Source organism: Molothrus aeneus, chromosome 2 (assembly GCF_037042795.1).
Source record: "Molothrus aeneus isolate 106 chromosome 2, BPBGC_Maene_1.0, whole genome shotgun sequence".
Taxonomy (NCBI): Eukaryota; Metazoa; Chordata; class Aves; order Passeriformes; family Icteridae; genus Molothrus; species Molothrus aeneus.
In genome coordinates, this window is record NC_089647.1 from 65,796,765 (window position 1) to 65,819,285 (window position 22,521).

Sequence of the window (22,521 nt, forward strand, 5' to 3'; positions counted from 1 at the left end):
ATATAAACAGTTCTGAATTACACAGTAGAACAAAAAAATCGCCACTTAGCACAAAATTTTTACACAAAGAAAAATAGGATTTTCTACATGCAGACTAAATACAGTTTCTGTGGTTTCACTGAATTAAAACAGTCCAAGATGTGAGACAGAAATTAAGTTAAATCCATTGGCAGTAACCTTCACCCAACTTGATTACAAGTTATATAAGGGCTACACTAAATATCCTTCTGTTTTGCCTATGTCCTACTTTAATCTGGGCTACCTACTGAATCTATTAACTTACTTGATTACTTCATAAAAATAAAGTCTGAAAAATAAATAAAAGTTCTGAAAAGATACATCATTACTTCTAACATAAAATCCTGTATTCTTTTTAACTTTTAAAGTGCCAGTCCATTGCCCAAAGAAAGTTCTGTGAAACTCTTGCCGGGTCAGCTAGACAGGATAAGGGAATTAAATATTTGGAATTAATGGCAAGGGAAAAACATCTCAGGGAAAATCTTGTTAGTATTTACTGTTACTCCTCCTTTATTGTTACTCTTTCCAGAAAAATTTCTTTTTGTTATTAAAGGTTTAATTAAATAAATCTGAGTATTAAATGAAGTGGGTTTGAGAAAGGAGATAGATGAAGGATGATATATTAAAATACACATTCTTACCAGAATTCTGTGAGTTTGTAAAGCACCATTTGCATAGTACAAAATTCATGCCATGGCTAAATCTGTGCAATCTGGAATCAGCACTCATTAAGGAAAATGTCTCAAATTAGGATGAATTAAGAATTCAGGGGAGACTTCAAAATACATCACAAAGGTGAGATTTCAGACCATTTGTAGAAAATTCTAAAATTCCTTTTCACATACAATAAAAGTAAATGTTTTCTCAGATCATGTGACTTGTAACTCAAGGTACTTTGAGAAAATATAGTGTCTCAATACCAAGCTTATTATTTTGACTAATATAAACAAATTCACAACAGGTAATTTGAGCTGAGATTCCGTTAAAAAAATGGAAAACAAAACTCATCATAAAACACTGTAGTAGGAGTAATAATTACAACAATAATATCAAGATTTTCTCCTGGACTAGAGAAGAAAGCAATTAAAGAATCTAAAAAAAGATTCCACAAGAAATTTTAATGAAAAAAGTCATCATCTTTAACACACAATGGACAAATGGTATCCAGCTATTGAACAGAAGGTGGAGAAATCAAGTTGCTTTTACTTAAACCAGAACTTCCAAATCAGAATTTTTAATTGCTTTCAGCTGCTTTTAGACCTCAGTAGTGATTAACTTCATTCAGCAGACATAAGTGCTTGTGTTCTAAAAGCTGTAGAGTTTTTGGCACTTGGTCTAATAAGATAGAGATAAACTTCCCTAAAAACTTTGCCTCCACTTTCTTTAAACACATTAGAAACCCAACAAGACAGACATTCAACCTAGTAGTGATTTTTTAGTATAGCTACAGAAAATGTTCTGTAATTGGCCATTGCCAGTACAAGAAACAAAACTGGCCAGGAACTCTTCCTTGGGAGAACATATAGATCATTTTTTTTCCTTAAGTTGGGAAAGATTGTAATAAGAAAAAGATTTTGGATCTGCAGTTGAAAGCTGCAGGATGCATGCCTGCCATCCAAGGTAAAGAACAGCTCTGAACTGTTTTTATTTATCATTAATTTATTGGCACCAATGTAGCTATGAAAGTCATATTCTTCGCAGGAACCATAGCCTAAATAGTACAATCCCTTGCCCAGACTTTTCCTGGTGAGCAAGCATTTGGGAGGTTTTTTCATTTAACTTAAGAATGCTCTGCAATGGTAATACTAATTAACTTTGATTCTACATACGTGTCAGCTCCTAACAGTCTTTCCCTAAAGAATTGTAGCCTGGGTGATAATAGAAATAAATTTTAAGAGAAATCCAAGAAATTTACATTTTATATAAGCATGTTCTTATGGCTGTACTTTTAAAAAATATCTGTATTCTACTTCATAAAGATCACAAAAAGGATGCTCGCAGAAGCTGAAGTGCATTTTTGTCATTCACCTCTAGGTGTGAAGGCCCTCAGTGTGTTAAGCATCTGTATATCTGAGACATCAAAACCTGAATATAACCTGAGATTTCAACAGAGGAAAATAAATACTTCAAGAATTGTTTTGTCACACAGTCCTTGGGTTCCCAGGAAGCACTGTTTTCTTCCACTTGAATGAAATATTAATCTAGCAGAATCTTTTGAGATACTTTTCAAAACAAATGGACTGATTGACAAAAAGATCACCTTTCTCTTCTCAAATATTTACACTGAATATTGTTTGGATGCTGAAAATCATTTATGGTTTGAGGGTTTTTTTTCTTTTCTTTGTAGTCTGGTACTTACAAAAGTAATGCACTGTTGTGATGTACTAAGTTACTCGATTATCAAATCACCCAAGTTACATCATTATTTTATTCCCATTTCATATAGATTTATTAAGCAAGGTTACAGGGAAATTCTCTCATTTTTTGCACTGTGTTAAACAGCTTTTCTCACCATCTGAAGTCCCAGTTTAAGTGACATTACAGAGTCAGTACTCTAATGAAATAATTACATTTACATCTCTGTATACTGGATTGATGCATCACAGCATAGGTATTAAGGATTCAATTTACTGTCAAAGAAACCATAAAAGTTTATCCTTTTTAGTAGAGAGATTCCTGATCTAAGATCGTATCCTTGATTTCATGGTTCCTAGCAAGGTAGGTCTAACAGTCTGAGGCAACCAAAAATGGAAATTATTGGAATACGCAGCTGACACCAACTCAAGTCTCAAATTTTGTATTCCCACTATAAAGGCTGGAAACATTCTTTTAAAAAATGCATATGCAGAAAGAAATGCTACTCCATCAACTTTCCTCTTAGTAAGGGCAACTGGATTGTTCAAGCTGTATGTGTGGTCTTAGTGCTTGTGATAGCAGACAGCACAATGAATACAGAGAAAAGGAAATTTCATAGAAGCATCTGCCCATTTAAAACACTCCTGACAACTTATTCTACTTCCCCTAGGCCAATCTAATTTCAGCTCCCCCTAACAAAAGGGTAGTGTTGACAAAACCTTAATTCTCAACAAAACTTGTTGGTACACTGCCAGACTATCTGCCATTTATATGGATTTTGATGAGTTAAAACAACCCAGTAACATTATTAATTTTTTCTTAGGAAAACTAGGGTCAGTTTTCCTTTCCCCAGCTTACTTAGTCCTAGCATGCTACTGTTTTCTTATCTAGAAACTAATACATCATTAATTGATAACCAGCATCATTATGTAGTAACAGTAACATTCTCCTCAAACTAAGACTTTTCTTCCTAAATGTCAGGTCACATCTCTAATACTAGTATTAGTATCAGGTTATTCTTTGCTGACAGCTTGGACACAGTATCTCATTGTAATTAAGACTGGACTGAAAAAAGATGATTTAAGAGTCATATGTAGAACATTATTACTAAAAAATATTTCAGAAAAGCAAAAATGCAGGCTCCTGTGCACATACACACTGTGGAAAGAGAATAAATCCTGAAAGCTATTATATAAATAGCTGGTGTATATATATGGTATTATATAAATAGCTGGTATATATAAATTTATACCAATATAGTCTTGTAACTTCTTAATAGTCATGAATTAATACACAACAGCAAACAAACTAGCTTGTAAATAAGTTGATTATACCTATTTGTAAAGAACTTCTCTCTCCCTTCCCTCCCCTTTTCTCTCTTTCCTTCTTTCCATCAACACAGCTACCTTCCCCAGTTTCCATCCCTCTCTGCGTTTGTAACTGCTGTCTCAGGCACACAGCAAACAACCAACATATCTACCCATGTCTGCAATTTGAAGGAATAAGACAAGTCTTCTCACATGAAATGAGGTTTTCAAACTGAGCATCTTGAATGCATGGAAACTGAGACCACCAGCTCAGCTCTTCATAAACCATAAGCTCTTGGAAGCAGCTCCAGGAACAACAGTCTATGGATTGGTTTCTGTTTGCAACACAGTTCATCAGCACATGAACCATTACAAAATGCACTCAACTTCACATCACTAAACAGTTCTGACACTGATTGCCAAACAGGAAGGAAAATGTTAGGCAATTCTCAGATGATACTGAATCAAGTTTGAATATTTGACCTTGTAATCCCAAACTTGAACCAGAATAACTTTCCTTTTCAAATACCCTCTCCCAGTTAAGACTACTTTTTGATAACTAATATATTGCACAGGACAACATTAGTAACAACAGCACACTGTGAACAGCTGAGACTGGATTCATTACAATTCTGATAGCATGTTACTGTGCCTTGTCCAATTCATGCAGGCAATGTTTCTAGAGCTATAAGTCATAAGGACAATTCACAGTGGCCAGTTCTCCTTGGAAAACTACATTCATAGAACTATAGAATCTGCTGAGTTGGAAGGGACCCATCAGGATCATCAAATCCAGCTCTTGGCCCTGCACAGGACACCCCAAAAGACAAATAAATTAATATAGTACTTAGCTAGTAAAGTTTTTTCCTTGAGTTGTAGTCTTTTAAAGCTTGCCAGATAAAATAATGCTTCTTTGCATACTTTTCCTGAAAATACCAATTACTTAAGTAATTGGTATCATATATCATATGACACATCATATATCATATAACAAAAACACTTGGGCTACCTGACTTATTTTCTGGAAATTCCCTTCATATTTAAGTCCTTGCATGAAATCTGCAAAACTCCACAGCAGACAGATTGTTCTTAACCAGGAGACAATCATATTAAATAATGACATTTGATGCTGCCTTCCCCCCAAAAACCCAAACTGAGCAAAAAACATTAAGCTGCAGTTTTTTCCTGGACTTTAGAGAATCCCCAAATATACAGTAATGAAATCACAGACCATAACTTTGGAATATATAAATTTGAAGGGGTATTTTCATTGAATGCAAATCAAATTTAAAATCAAGAGAAGAAGAAAATCATTCACCCTTCATTGAGTGTGCCATGCAAGGACATAAGTAGTCTAACTCTACAGGAAAGGAGCTGGGCACTCCCATAACATTCAGGAACTTCACGTGGACGTGATGATGCAGAACTAAGTCAGTAACCTGACGGAACTGAGCTGTGTACCAGACCCTGCTGTGTTCACCCTAAGAACGACCATCTCCCTATTTTGCTACAACAATCCTATTTGCTACAGCTAAGGGCCCGAAGTGTCTGCAAGTCTGAGATGTTATTCCAAATTCAACAGCTCAGGTTCACTTCTAGTGGCAGCTTTTAACAAAATAATACTCTGTATTTCATGTTTAAAATGACAGTGTGTTGCTTGCTCTACAAAAGGTTCGTTTCGAACAAATTAAGAGATTAAATGATTTGGAATCAAATTATTTTGGCTGAATATTCTCACTAAAAAGCAGGAGTGGGTGGAAAACCAACAGGTTTATTATATGAAAAAACTGTAAACACAGGATTATGATTATCTTGATGCTTTTCTATTGAAAGACTCTGCCTGAAAGCTGAGCAACAAGAAAATCTTGATATAAACCACAACTTAGAAGCTTACAATTTGAATGATTTAATTTTAAGAGACAAACAGAATATTGTGCAATATATATATTTTCAAAATTTTTTTCAATTACAATTAATAGAATGTTGGGATTCAGAAAACTGTAGAAACACTTCCATTACTAGGTCCTAATGTAGTCACTGATATCTTCACCACTTATCTGCCTTTAAAATAAGGCTTTAATTGTTTTCTTTTGTATCAAGTGTTTGGTGTTTTGTTTGATTTTAATTTTATTTCAGTTTACACGTTACTTGTTTTACAGAAAACTGTTATGATAACAGACTGTTAATTAAATATTGTTCTGAAAAGTGGGGAGCTTTTTGTCCCAAGGTGTTTAATATGCTTCTACTATTTGAAACAAGAAACTGGAACTGGGGACAGAGTCTCGTCCAAAGTCGGAAACTTTTTCTTTTTTTATGATCATGTTAAATCCAGCCTGAAAAGCTGCCAATATATGAAAATCATCATATATCATTAAAGACTTTTCTAATACCTTCTAGTAGTTCATGTTCACAGAATTTGGCCATTCAACTGGGATCCTACATAACTGCCACAGGAATAGCATTCTTATGGTGAAATTCAGAAATCAGTATTATTACAAACTAAGCTTTCAGAAGGCAAAATTATTCTGTGATCCAGGAATAAACAAAAGACTTTTATCTCAGATTTTCCACTAAAAGGTAATAAATTTGTGCATATTACAACCTAATACTGAGTACTCACAAGAGACAAGTAGAAGAGAGGATTCACTAGCCTATAACTAAAGCTTAAATAACTTCACTCAGTTTCTTTTTGAGTACCTTGAGCATGTCGAGGTACATGACTACCTTAGCTGCTTAAATAATTAATCCCAGAGTCTCTTTTGAAGTGAACCAACTTGTTGCCTTCACATCAAAAAGGCTGGGAGCATTTCTGGAAACACTTCAATCTAGGGAAGGCTCTCAACGGGCAGTGGGTGAACCTGCATGAGCTGTGACTCTGACTTACACAGTTTTCCAACAGTATCTTTTAATCTTTAAATATATGTAGTGTTGTATGATACAAAGTTGCAGAATGTGTAAGTTCTTTGTGATTAATAAAAGGGTTCCATTTCTGCAAGTAATTCTTGGTTTTAAAAAGATTTCATGACTGAAAAATGTAGGGACTCACTGGAACTTAAAATTAGTGAGCTTCCAGAAGCAGTTTTCAGTGATAAATCCTCTTGTGATAAAGTAGAATATAGATAGCTGTTCAGTGGGATGATAATATGACAAAATTCTGACTGTTTTCAGGAGATGACAGGTGGCCTGAATTACACCTTAATTATTATTTTTTAAACTATGAAAAAATACATTTACAAAATTAAGTCAGTTTATTTTCCCACTGATACATCAACTAGTGAAGACGACAGAAGCTTTCACATTAATTATAACGACTACTTCCTTAATGAAGTGCAAAAATGTTTTGTGTAATTTGTTCAGCCTCTTGAATTAGGTTACAGTTTGTCACTCTCAAAGCAGGACTTTGTTGCTTATTCCTACAATAACTTAGTTCAGCCCCAGCAGATAACCAGCTTCTCATCCTATAACACCAATCAAAACCAAGGTTAACGATAAAAATTATTTAACACTAATAACCAAAATACTGTGCTAACATGGAATGTATTTTAAAAAAAGTGAGCAACAGTACTCTGTTTTATCGATGTGTATCTTTTTAACCAACACAGAATCTCAGAATATTTAATCCCAGTGCATAAAATAAATAACTGAATATTATACTTGCTTCTTAAAAGTACTAAGTAATTCCAATTTATAGTTTCTAGCCCCTTGAATACTCACAGAAATCAACTCTATTCATTTCAGTAAGTTAAATATATTTTTAAGGCCTTACAGGATTGAGACTGTCAGGAGGAAATACTTCTAGCTACAGATTTCATTTCTTGGCAATATCATATGGATAGAGTAACAATGATAATTATATTTTAACCATTCTTTCAGTCTGCCTAATACAACATCAATAACTATGAGCCAGAGAAAATGAAATTATTTAATTATGTGATTAATCTTTCTTTAAACACCAAATAACTTCATCATCTACTTTAGCAAAAACATTACCACATTTTATCAATTGCTGCATCTGTGAATGATGCTTGCCCTCCAAGCTGAAACAATCCATACAAAACCTTTCAACTCTCTCCTTACTCTAGCTCCCCATAAAAATGCTTTGTGGTGCAAAGAATTTTGTACAAGACGGAAGTTAGAATATACTTATATTGATTCAGGCCCACAGCAAGAGAGAAAATAAGGATGAGATTAGAAATTACATCTTCAGATTACCATTTAAGAAAAGAAAAATAATGGTTTTAATAGAGGAGAGCAGTTGTTATTTGTGCACATGAAACATTTTAGAGGAACCTTAATATCTTTACACTGGAACAGTCTGGATTCAGATTGGAATAGTTATACAGAGTCATAAAGCAACCTGTTCAAAATAATAATAATAATAATAGCAACAATAATTACTCAGATTAATTTAATGTAAAAGTAATGTAATAAATTAAACATGCTTTGAAATTACTTTTTTTAATTGACAAAGATATATCTATAGATATATATCAATATATGAGGGAGTATTCTTATCCTGCCCTATGTCAGCAATTTCCAAAAGCACTTTATATTCTCATTTTAACTTTGAAAGATGCAGTTCCTGAACTAAGCACAAGAGATTGCAGTTACTCATTTTGTCACCTGTAGGTTTTAGACTCACTAGGCCAAGTTGCAGAAGAATTAAGCAAGGAGTTTTAAAAGCAGCTTCAAAACCTAAAATACTGAAGAATAATTACCAAAATAATTAGAAAAGTGAAGAAAATTGCTTTTCAAAGTTAGTACAAAAAATAATGGAAATATAATTTTATATGTTATATAGCTACTCCAGACATAAAAAGTACAGACCACAAGGTATATCACATATCCAGGACATACAGCCCTTCTTTTCTGATTGATCACAATTACAATCATCCAGTGTTTCAACTTTAGAAACAACTTTTGAAGCATATTAGCCAAGAAAAGATCTGCAGTACACAGAGACATCAGATCAAAGTTAACTATGATGAGCCATACATTTTTGGAAGGATTTCAAGGTGTTACCTAGATAAGCTGGAAACGTCATACAACTCTTTGAGCCTACACCAAATTCTTTCTTCTGACTACGCAATTTGTAACATAGGCAGATTTTAATTCTCTGGACAATTTCTGAAGCTCTTAATTTCCTGTTAACACACATTTCTCATTTTGTCACATTATCAAAGGTCCTACATATTTATTTTCATAACTATAAGATTTTTTTTGTGAAGTGACCAGTCTTCTATAAATTTGGGAGCATTCTGTAAATTGACCTTAGTGAAAGACAGTGGCTAGATCAGCAATTGAGGGTAATATTTAATTGTAATAAAATGGACAGAATATCAACTGAGGGGTGATCCTCACTTCTTCAATTTATAGTTCATTAAAAACATGTGGAATATTATACCTTTTTTCTCCTTTATTTTCCTTCTGTATATCATTCCTACATCTCATCGTAGTCCCTAAATACTTCCATAAAGCAAGTTCATTTTAACTGATGATGCAATGTTCTCTGCATGCATTTTGAGAGTTTATATCAGTGATATAAAATATTTTCAAGGGTTCTTTAATTTGGCCTCCTACAAAAATATACAGTACTGGAATATCATGAGAAATATCAGGATACAGTTTAACACCAGCATTATTTGCCCACATAAATGATGTATGCAGTACCAGTCACTTCAGAAATCAAGATTTCCTCCTTTAAATCTTTATTTCTGTATTATGCAACATATTGCAAAAGAAGGAAAATTTTCAAGTAAAAATCATGTATTAAATCCTAGCATCGTGTATCCTAGATATACCTAATAATTGCAGACCTCTATACTTAAAGAGCATTAAATAGCACATAATTGTTTGTGTGATCACTTATACTTTTTTGTAGGCAGGAAGGAAACTTAGTTATTACACTCAGATTATTAAATCAATCAGAAAGTTTAAAAAGAAGAAGTTATTACAAAGAAAAAAATAACAGAGAGAGAAGGGGTAGGAAGCACTTAATAATCTGGTAGTTTTATTTTTTCTGCTTAGAGCTGGATACTAACAGGAAATTCACACTTCACAAACTTCTTCAATTAAGAACCATCTTTTGGAATTCCTGACACATCAAGAAAGACTGAGGGAGCTGGGACTGTTCAGCCTGGAAAAGACATGGGAGTATCTTTCTAATGTGTATGAAAACCTGATAAGGAGAGAGATGGAACCAGACTTCTCAAATGTGGCCCAACAAACAAACTGAAATACAAGAAACTCCATTGAAAAGTGAAAAAAAATTCCAATATTATTATTATTAGAGTAGTGAAACATTGTAACAAGTTGCAAAGAGACATCATGGTGTCTCTATCCTCAAAGATACTCACGGAATCTCAAGTGTACCCAGCCCTGAACAACCTGTTCTGAGCGATCTTACATTGACCAGCAGAGGCTGGGCTAGGTGACCTCCAGTGGTGCCTGACAACCTCAACTAGTCAGTGGTTATTCAGAGGTTTTCTTTATGTACAGTCAAAATATGGAGTAAAATTTTACAATTGGAAAGATTTTTCTTGTACCAACTAATGTGGCAGCACATAACAATGGCACCTACATCATCTACCGCAGTTATCGCTGTCTTTTCTTTCCAGGGCTCTTACAGTAGTTTTGGTACTTATTTACAATGTAGACCCACAAATTTTCATTGTTTTGAACTCATAAGATCAGACTGTAAGCCTATTTTTATACTTGCCTGTCTATAAAATGCCGGAGTGACTGTCATGTAGCACTGCTGTCATGATGCTCTTTATCTTTGCTGAAACTTTGCATACCTCATGGAACATTAGACCCCAGAGCTCTCTTTTATCAGAGTTATTGTTTGCATTTTTTGTGCTGTTTGAGACTCCACACCACCACAATGGGAAAAATATCATACCACTCCTTCTGTTGTGGTAAGCCATGTAATGTGAAACCAGTTCAAATGCGATAGCAATTGCATTTTAACCTTTCTTCTTTTGCAAGCAACTCACAAAGCATTAGCATCCAAAGTGGATTTGATGAATGATAATCTTACATATGCCTATTTTCTTTAATTTTGAATTGTTTTCTTCTGTTTTTTTTCAATCATCATTTTTAAAAGATTTGCATCTGGTTTTGTGGGCTGATACTCTAAGAAATTGGATCTCTGGTTTTAGTACCGTATATTTTTACTGTTGACTTGTTATGACCAGCTTTAAAGGACTAGAGAGGAATTGGATACTTTTAGGCCTTAGTTGTGGTTTTAAACTACTTTCTTAAAATAAAAAACCAAGAGGTGATCTGCTCTTAGATATTAACTGTAACACAAAACCCCGAATGATACTGTTGACAAGGTTTCTTTTCCTGTCTTCCTCTTTTTCGCCTGCTTATTTGTCTCTGACTTCTTTCATCTCCTTTCTACTTTTCACATGCAATTTTTTCTTTGATATTTTCTTGCCTTACTTCCCCCAAATAATTTCCCTTTGCTTCTGCAATTTTTGATCTCTCCCTCATGAACATGAATGTTTCCGCCCAATAAAAACTTTCATTCTCTCCCCACATCTACTATTCTCATGTTGCATTCACTCTGCACTATCTCTGTTTTCTATACAAGATTTTATCCTGTAAATGCTATTGTATAAAGTATTTCAATCCCTTTTTTTTTTGTTTTTTTGCTGGTCACACCTGCCCAGACTACTACTGTGAGTTCTACTTGCCTGACACTTTCCCATACTCGCCTACACTCTCAGTCTTATCCCTCTTTCTCTCTCCTTATTTTATACCTCTATATCTCTCTCCTACCCATGTTTGTTGTCTGACCTCCCTTCATTTCTTCATTTTATCACTTCTCTTCATCTTTAAAAAACTTTAAATGTCAAACAAAATATTTCTAGCTATGTGTCTATCTCACCATGTAAAGCAGCTCCTGAGCCTAAGACAAAGTACAGGTCCCCTTTTGTCCACAGAGCTAAGTCTTCTTCACTTTCCTTCTTCCTCCAGACAAGCCATTTACATTCAAACAGTTTCTGGTATTTGTTGTTTCCTGAACTGAGCATTTCTTTTGAAATGTTAGTCATCTGTGATGAAAATCATGCCAAGAATCATGTTTGTACTTAGAGAGATGTGATCATGGGCAGGAACTCAAACATCCACCTATCATCCGGTCCTCAAGATCAAGTAATCTTCCTCTCTATTTGATCTGTCTAGTTAATTATTTTTTTCTTTTCCTTAGAGAAAATCAGTGTTAGAGACTGAGCCATGCAAATAAGCAGGAAATAACTGGGCAAGAAGTAGAAGCTCAGGTGGACTTTGCTGAAACAAGTCCCAGAGTTTAACAGGGCTGTACCATGAAGAGAGAGAATGTGGCACCACCAGCCACTCGACTATCGGGTGCCTCCATCTTTGGGTGACTGTTCATCTCCTCCCTGCAACACAGACTTTCTTAATTTAACCATGTCTAAGAGCAAGTCACTCCTAGGAGATGGTACAGTAACTTTCAAAAGAAAATAGTAGTATGGGAAACAGATTGTTACAGGACTTTATATTAGTGTAAAGCCTCAGGAGACATATCAAAAATAGAATTTCAGGATGAAAAATTAAGAAAGACATGTGTGCAGCATGGAGTTATTTTAACTAACTCAGTTTCCTCTGGCAACTATATTCATGATGACATTATCTAATGAAGCAAAGCAGCAAAAAAAAGCAGAATATATCTGATCTATTAAAAATGAATAGGGAGATTATTGTCTAATGATAGGTAATTCATGCTTTGAAAGGCTTTTGCTTAAAAAGAGAAAGAACAGGGGGAAACAAATTATAAAGGATTATTATTTGTTCAGTTATTTTGAAGTACTAAGCTGACACAATTTCCATTACATACAACATGTTAGTGTGCCAATAGTGTGACATTAGGGGAACTATTGTGATATTTGTCTGCTGCTTTCCTAGACTGTTAATCTACTAACAAGAGGATATAAGCCATGAATTCAAACAATTGCCCACGTGAAGGTGTTTCTAGCGATCCTACCTGTTGGCGGGATGATTCCAGGAGACATTAGGCCTGGGACAGAATGTGGCATGATATGAGAATTCTCTGGGGAGGTGACACTTTGAGTCCTCTTAGGAGGCCTTCCAGGTCTAGAACTGAAACAAACAAACAAAAAAATTTTTACAATTAAGCTGTTGTCTTACACATCATTTCAAAGTTGTTTCAAGTGGTAACATGGACTGTAAATAAATTTGTTTCAAGGACGGTTGCTTTTGCAGTTAGATGTAATAGACTTCCATCACTAATTAGATTACATGCTGAATTCATTTTCCTCATTGAAGATCAGCCGCTCTTGATGCATAATTCATAGCCTGCACCTCGTTACCTGCTTCTTCATATTAATATCTATACACAGTTTGAATTGCCTCGTTTGCATATGCTAAAGTTCTGCATGCAGCCTTCAGCACGAAAATTATGCACTAACTTGTAATAATTATTACAGTCAGCCTGCTATTGATTTATGAGACTTTTAAAAACCAAATATGTGTAGTACTTGTAATGAATGATATTTTAAGGTTCTTCAGGAAATTAAAAGGCAATGGCTGCCTAAGGAAATGTTCTGCTTGTTTGATTTAATACTACAGTTAGCTGGGAGGTGGAATGAAAGAGTGATTCAGACCTATAGCACATTTTTCGATGATATGTTTTATTACTTCGCACTGCTAGCCTGATATCTAGATGATAAATGACAATACATATCTAATGTGTGAAAAGGTCTTGCAATTTCTTTATTTTTTGTCATTTAAAAGATAAGTCAAGTTATCATTTAACCCTTATTCTATTTAAAGTGAAAATCTCACTAAGACACCTTACTTTAAATATACTACTTTATGTCAGAAAGGACTTGGAATTATTTTTATGATATTGTTGAGCAAAAGCCATCACAGCAGCTCATATGTGTCCTGTATGGAAAAATAAAGGGCTTCAGGTTTAAGCACTCCTTGTCTGTTAAATGCTCACATACACAACTTTGCAACTCCTGGACTGCCTGAGTAGCACACAAATTAGAGGCGGATGACAATGAAAATACTTATTGCCCACTTAGATACAAATATGTACCTGCTAATACAATATATATCCAAAGGCTTGTATTCCTATGTACAGATCATAGCATGGTATCACTGCAACATCCTGTTGCAGTGGACATTTAGGGGACATTGTGGAATAACTTCACATCATAGAATAAGGTGATGTGCTGCTCTAAAACTGCAGTGTTAACTTACGATCTACCAAACATTTGAAGTCCTTAATTTGTTTCAGAGCAAGAAAGAAAAGAAAGGTGGGTATGAAAGGTTTTCCTCCTTAGGTCCTCATACTAACAAAATTCTAATCAGGAATAATGGCATTTCTAGCTATGCTGGGACCACAGAATGAGGCAGATAATAAAATACTTCTGTTTTCTATTCATATTAGTTTCCATTGTGTTTGGAAATACTTTCTTTTTTTTTTTTTTCTTTTTTTGGCACCTTCTAAAACCTAACTTTAATAAACCAAAAACAATCAAAGTACAGAGCATTTTCTTGAAGTTTAATGACTCAAGGCATTGAGTCATTAACCTTAACTGATCATTAATTCCTAACTTAATGTCCTGAGCTGAGGTCATTATTAAAATTATAAGCTTGGTAATTTCTTTGATTGGTTTGGCATTTTTGATTTTCTTTAGTGTAAACAAAATTGTCATATGTTCAAAACAACAAGAAAAACAGCTGTAGAAAAAAGAACATTGTCTTATTCCAGCTCAGAAAATCAAATTAAATGTCTTTGGATTTTCTTTGATCTTTCCTTTGTGATTTACAATAAAAATAAATATACCATGAATACACATAAAACTGAACAAAACATTATAGACAAAAATGATCTGATTTAAATGGAGTGTTTCTAATATATTCACCCACCAAAAAATGCCAGTGTGTAGGAAAACTTTAATGGTTTCATTTAAGTATCTATGATGAAGTACTCGAATCACTATAGTGATATGACTATTGAAGGGTCTGACAGCAGCATAAAAGAACACAAGCAATGTGGCAGTAACAATGCACAATGTACCAGTAACTTCCAGGTCTTTATAAAAAGCAAGCTCACACCTGCAAAGACTCTCTTTGATGTTAACAACCAAGCGCAGCCATGGTGAAGCCTGGATGCTTTTGTCTTTGATTTTGAGGAATAAAACCACTCCTCTTCAAAGCCTAAGGGAAGACAGTCATGGACCAAATCTCTAAACAAAGGTCAGCAGCAAATTATAGGTGAGTGATACTGAAATACCCAAGGCAGAACTCCTCCTTTGGTCACCTTCTAGAATCAAATTGCTTGTGCTATTGTGTACAAAAGCAGGGGGTGTTACACTCAAAGCCATAAAGGAGTCCAGCAACCCAACTCCATGCCATGATTTATCCCGAAATTTACCAAGTAAATGTTTTCTAAAGTCCTATACTTCCAATTCCAATCTTACAAATAATATTTCACCCAGTAGATGGTTGAGCACTGGAACAGGCTCCCCAGGGAAGTGGTCACAGCACCAAGCCTCGCAGTTCAAGGAGTGTTTGGACAATGCTCTCAGGCACATGGTGTGACTTGGGGATGGTCCTGTGCAAGGGCCAGGAGCCAGACGTGATCCTTACAGAGCCACTCCAACTCAGCTTATCCTGTGATTCTATTTAAATGAAATTTCTGAGAAGGAAACCTATTTAATCCTGATAAAATTTTTAAGTGACACTAGTTCCAATCTACTATTAAAAGGCATTTACCTATTTAAGAGACATAGGTTTTTTCCTAATAACAAGGCAGAAAAACACTGTAAGACAAATTAAGAATTATTTCTTAAGGCCTGGAAGATCTGATTTAGAGGCATGGTAGACTATGCAATACACAATTAAAATGAATATATCTAATTATCTAATCAGTCCTTAATAACTGATTGAGTAGCAATACTTGACTTAATTTGTTAGTTGTCATTTGTTAAGCGTTTGTTTCATTAACCATAGTACTAACTTGAAATACTACCATTTTGTAAGATTCGTTTTCAAACTATAAGAATTGCAAGAATTTTAAATGAATCATTACCAAAGTCGTGGGGAGAACAGCATAAAAACAATACTTTAAAAAATAATCACTTTGACTAGAATTGAAAACTCGCATGTTGTTTTGTAGTTCATTATCATTTTTATAGCTATATGATAAACTCTTTAAAAAAACATCAAAAGCATAGCAAATTAGTTTAACTATCATAAACAAGATGATAAAAATAGCTTAATAAATCATTTTGTTGGTATTTTTCATAAGCTCTAGTAGAGTAAAGACCTACTTATTTTTAGATTCGGGCGCGTTCATTTTCATTCCAAGATAAGAAACCTTCAAAATACTCATCATATTCCTATTTCTGTATCTAAATCAGTAGATTTATGTTCAGTATAAAAAATTAAACATAATTTAAATAGGTATGAGTTGATTTATTATGTAAAAGATACATTTAAATTCCAGAACAATCAGTAATCTTTTCTTCTGGTTGATGACACTGTGATACAAAAATCATCATTTAAAAGCTGATGATATTACTATTTTTACTCAGATTTTGTATATAAGAGTTTATAGACATATAAAAAAACAATGTAAGATTTTGTCTTTTATCTGAATACAATTATTGGAAGAACTACATTGTTTTTTCTGAAAGCACACTTGACTTCTTACAGAAATGCTAATTATTTCAATGGGTAAACTACTCAAAGATGACCCATTTTGATTTTGAAGATAGCTATAAAAAAATCCAGATTTTAGACAAGATAAACAGTCTGAAATTCCAAAACCCCAAAAGCCAAAGTGAATACCTTGTGACTACCTAGGGTTATAATACAGAGAAGTCAAGGAGTGTTTTGGGACTCCAGAAGAAGATGGTGGAAGAAACAATGCTACATCTGGAAGACATAGCCGATCTTCCTGTGTACTATTTCATTCTTCAAAGAGTAAATTAAAGAAAGCAGAAATTAGACAATATCAACAAAGATTCAAGGAAGCTTGATTCAAGCGAAACTGAAGATTCAAGATTAACTGTGCTAAAGACTAGGGGAGAAGTCTATAGGGAAGTTAGCAGTTCCTTGTGAACTGCATTAGAAAAGATATCCAACAGACTGTCATTCTGCTTTTAGAAATATGAATAGGTTAGATATTTTCTGCTCTAAAACTTAAAATTTTCATATGTGAGATAACATATGTTGTAGAAAAAAACAAAAGCTTTCTACAGGACTATGTATTACTAACTTAGTAGTCAAGTTTTTGTAGTGAAGCACCTAAATGAATTTATTCCCATGAAAATCCATCAGCCTTCTATAAGCTTGTGTCCATTTGTGATAAAATGATCAGACTTTTCTCAAGTCTTAAAAGACATTCCTACAGACAAACGATCTTTATTTTTGCAGAAATTATCATGGCTTACAGTTACAATATGCCATTATGTGAATGAGGAACTCAAGGTGCAGATTAGTGAATCTTGAAAGTCTCAAATATTTTCTTCACTAACATCAGCTAATTAGATAACCAGAACACTTTCCAGAATGACTGAAAATAAATCCATCAATTTTCAGCCAGATTTGCATTTCATCTCTTCAATTTCATAAATACATCAAGGAATACTATGGCTGTAGCATTTTCATCTTTGAAGAAAAAGGGTGTATTTGTGTACTGCGCTGTGATTAGCATGAGAAGCAATTGAGACTACATTTAAGGCTGAGAATATGGTTATTTCTTGGTCTTTTGATCAACATATATTAGTCTTCTATCCTTCCTGTCCTACCAAATCTAGAAAACAACAGATGGCTGAATTAAAGAATAAGAAATGAAAGAATCTGTGTTCCTTATCAGTTAAAATGATGTGCTTTGATAATATTTTTAAAGTTTTACGTAATTTCAGTTATATTATCAAGTATGAGCTCGCTCCTAGAAATGTTTTGATTGTGCTAAACAATTAAAAGCAGTTGTAATCAAGAGAAAACCTGGCCCTGTACAATCATATGGAAAGAGACAACAGGACAATAGTACAGGCTTATCTGCTTAGCTTTAAATGCAACCAGGCTGCATTCAACTCTTATTACTATCTGCCAGAAGACAGACTTGATGTTAAAATTTAAAGGTCTCATCCTTGAAAGCCTAAGATAAGTAGACCTCCTACTGATTTCTGTTAAGACCTTTGATCACCAAGGAAGGTTTGACTCCAAAACAGCTGAAACTCTTAATGAGTAGTATGTAATTCTCAGAGCACACCCCTAGCATTTACAGATGACTAACTGCATGGCAAAACACGTGCTAGGAAACTTAAAGTGTTAAAAAATGTTGAGATAATTCTGTGATTTATCTTTCTCATGTCCCAATTTTGAGGAACAATTGTGCAATATTAACACTTGGTAAATCAAGTTTTACTCCTAAAAATTATTTTTATTAAATACATGAAGCACCCATAAAGAAAACTGCAAGTCTTAACCAGTAATAAGAAGGCAAACTGCCTTTCCTGCCAAAATTAATGAATTTCAGGGTTTGTTTTCTACATGTAAAGGTTTATTTTTAATCTTGTCTGTGAGCAACTTTAGTGCATAGAAATACTGTCCTCATCTGTAGCTGGCCATACACGATGCAGTGAAGTTACCATTGGCCAGGCAGTTTTATAATCAGTAATATTGGGGAATGGCAGGAAAAGTTACATGCCAGAAGTGATAGGAAGCAAATCTGTAACAAGGATTTGGTGTATTCATTTAATGTATTTTTTAAGTTCTTAGAACTGCCTGAAACAGTTTAGAATATCAAAACCAATTTTAGCTACATCAGCACTTATGCATCTCATTTAGGTACATTTTGAAAATCTATGCTTGATTTCTCATTTGTTCCACCTCCCCTTAGTGCTTCAAAGCCTGACACAGAACTTTTGACCTCAAAGAAGCAGGCTGAATGACATTTAGGTGATCAGCCACTGGAAGTAGTTATGTGCTCACCATATAAAGGACACTGCAAAAGGGCCGAAGATGTCACTTGCTGACTTAATGCAAAGACAGAGATGCCCTGTGACAACCTGTAGCCACAGGCAGTGGGCTCTTCCCGCATGGTATTTCTGGGTTTTGGGATAGCTTCTGTGCTGTTCTCATCATACGTGCAGCCTTCACACTTGCAAGACTTGAGCCAAGGGCGTGTCAGTACTGAAAAATAAGGTCTAGGAAGACTGACTAAACCTTTTGTGTAATTTAATTCCTTTGCTTGGAAAACACTTGCTTGCCAAGGTAACCTTCATAAATATTTCTGATGCACTGAACTAGCATTTTAAAGGCAAAAAAATGACAAAGTACATCGATCCAAACCTTATACTTTACTATTTTAGGTTTTCCACTTCTGCTCCCACTCAAGAACAAAGTAAAAAATGCAATTCTAAGACAGAGCATACACTTATTTTGGCAGTTAGTAAAACAACCACCAGAAGTCACACCATGTCCTTTTTACTTGCAGCAGTCTTGTAAAACAATAAAACTCTCAGTGCAATTACCTTAAATTTATTTTTCTTCTCACAATTAAACAGAAAATGTTCTCATGCAATAATTAGTGCTGAACTCATGATATATTAGGAGTTACTGAGACAGCAAACAATGCTGATAAAAATAAATACAAAGCTCTGTTTCAAAATCTTCATAAAGAAGTGCATGAATGATCTCCAAAAGAATTAGGTTGTGTTACAGAGTGAGCAGTGGAGAAATCATGCTGATGAAATATTATTTCATTTCAGTAACAGAACACTTTACTGCTATTTTTGAACCAAAATGGCCAAAAACTGGATATTGGGTCAGACATGCAATACCAGCTTATCAGTGGAAGAAAAAGAAATGGAAGAAAATATATTTCACTTCATATCCCATTCCAAAGTCATTTACTGCAGTAATACAGGAGCACAGGTTAGTCCTTGGATTCTACTCTTTTGCTGGGGTAGAGAAGACCTTGTTGAATTATTTCTTTTCCTAGCAGAACTGTCATGTAAACAGCATGTCATTTTCATCCTCCTCAACACTGCAGCCCAAATCACTCTGCTTTTCAGCAAGATTAGTAATATTCTTGATACAAGAGTCTAAGATACAAGGTACAAGAGTGCAAGAATATATAAAATATATATTACAGCAACACCTGCCAGTTCTCCCTTGATGGCTGAAGTCCTACTACAAACACAATAACACAATGAAAGAATCTAAGAAAAAGATTCTCTGTGACTGATCGTAATACTTGAATATATGAATGATCTAAAGGGCAAGAAATGAAATAAAACCAGCTAGAAATCTGAGTGTTACTGACATAAGTTACAGTACCTGGTTTAAATACAGCTGTGATTGTACATAAGCTCAAAATATTACTGGCATATGCCTGTTCTCTTAATGAGATTGAGATCTGTAAATAATCTATTGGAAATAGAGAAAAATAGATAAGAAATGAAGCTAATTCTGTTGGGTGGCAGAATTATGATGTCAGAAGTAAATTAAGTCAAAAAGCTCACTGCTTCATCTAATTAGCTGAAACACTAGATCTTCCTAAAAGTTCTTAAAACATGTAAGTATGTTGGCTCTCATGATTACATAATAACTGTGAAACACAAGCTTCTGATGATGACAGCCACACAAGCTAGAGTTGAAAATAAGTCTGAATGAACAATGAAATGCAATCATTACAGAGAACTCATGCACAGATTCAAACCATATTGATTTTTTTTTTTCTTTATATAAACCTTGCTTCAGAAACAGTACTCAGAAATCACAGCATTGGCGATCCTGGATAAAGTTATTTAAGAATACTGGCAATATCAAGAAAACAAGAAAATAACAATAAAACGATAACAAGAAAACCTCGAAAAATTGTATTTATTTCCTCAATTTACACTGCTGTCTTTTCAGAATAATTCTGCAACTACCAAAAAAAATTAAAAAAAAAAAAGTGGAAAAAGTTGTGATATAAAGTGCATGCTTCCCACAAAATGCTCTTTCTGTCAAGTTATAACAGATGCCTTTCCCATTTCACTCAACCTTACAGCATAAACCCCACCCAAAATTTAAATATGCAAGCTAAATGATTCCTTCTAACAGTGTTATTCACCCACATGAAACCCCAAACTATAACAGATGCAAAGCCTATTTTTTCCTCAACTGTTTTCATCTTTTCTTAGGCTTTTAATTCTAAAAACATCCCCTCAAAACATCATCTACTATATATACTATACAAATGTCAAGCATGGAGTTAATAGGCCAGAAAGGCAGGCTTGATCCACAATGACACAAATCTAAAAAAATTTTAAGCTTTCATTTTTTTACAAAAGTTTTTACTTCAAGTTGCTGAGATGATTCCTAATGTAAAGCAAACCTAACTCTTTTGGTTATGTGTGTTAGAGTCTGCATATGGCCTGAAACAATGATTTAAATGTATTAACTTTAGTTGGAATGAACAGTCCTGCTTCAAGGCTTGTTTTCCAACCATCTGTATTCATCTCTGCATATGACTTGCACATGTAATTACAAATTTGTGAACATAAATCAGATAATTGCATGTACAAATAACCAATTAGACTAAAAGCAAAAACAGGCCATATAACAGCATACTCCTCTTTTGAACACATATGTGACCATACATAAGTAACTATCTTTATTTAAGAAATTTTTGTTTAACTTCTTTAAAAAAAATATTATTTGATTTGTTTTCCATCAGGACATACTGGGGAGCAGCTGCCATTTTGAGAACCACTTTTTGAAAAAGAGCAAAAACACTACAAGTAAAGCATCTACATAAGGTGCAAGCCCACCATTGCTCCGGGGTCACAGAGCTAGTGTTCATTTCTGTCTGTATTGGAAATAAGATACATAAACATGTCAATAATGATTTAACTTTTAAAAAAAGGAAAAAATACTGTACTATTCAAGGTATTTAGTGAAAATATTCTGGTTCTCCTGGCAGTGCAATGATTAATATGCTATTTTTATTCATAGCAGTTGATAATGAAGTTCTATCATATCAGTGTATCCACTGTAATATCTGAATGCACTCGTCAGTTAATTGGCCACAATTCCTTATATGAAATGCTGAAACAAGTGAACTGTCACCTCTTTAATGAAGTTGCCTATATCTTAAACCCTTTGCCCTTTAAAAAACTCTTTATACTCACTATGAAAAATTTTATACTCGCTTCTGCCAGAGACCATGGTTAATGTTCACTGCCCTTCATTCACCTTATTTTTAATTCTGAAAACCCACACTCATTAACTGCACACTTCCAAAGAATTGCTGGAACTGCCTAAATAAAAGCTTGAAAGTGACTTTTATTGTACATTTGAGAGTAACAGTAGTGGTATGAAATACTGAAAAGACTCTCTCCTAGTCTGTACAGCTGTAACTGCTCAGCTGGAGTAACACAGATTGATGGTAACCATGCAGTATTCACTAAAATCAAGAATTCAAATAAGGTGATCTGTGTTTGCATATATTTATAAATACAAAATAAGTATTAATCTTCTGATGATTACTGAGCATTAAAAATTACAAGTTTCTTTGAGCAGATGATGTCTGGGGTCGGAATGAGAGGGTCCACTCTTTGAGTGCACTTCTATTTGATATCAGTAAGCAAGTCCAAAACTAGAAGCTAAAGAATATGCACAACATTAGTTTCCTCTCTGCCACTCCGACTTCAAATTGTTTGGGACAGTAACCAGCTCTCAGAAGAGCCATGGGTTTGTGCAACACCCAGCACAATGTTCATCACTGAAAACCCATGCAGATCAAGAAATACAAGGTAGGGATTACCCTTGTAGATGCCCT

General features: G+C 34.3%; 1 protein-coding gene across 5 annotated transcripts in view; it reads right to left on the reverse strand.

Annotated features, from left to right (window-relative positions):
* The window catches only part of DACH1 (dachshund family transcription factor 1), a 352,684-nt gene that overhangs the window by 192,395 nt on the left and 137,768 nt on the right, over nt 1-22,521 (reverse strand). For all 5 annotated transcript variants that reach the window (XM_066545065.1, XM_066545064.1, XM_066545063.1 and 2 more), the window contains exon 2: nt 12,691-12,806. In XM_066545065.1, the coding sequence (XP_066401162.1) occupies nt 12,691-12,806 (116 nt within the window). The remainder of the gene's footprint in view (nt 1-12,690; nt 12,807-22,521) is intronic.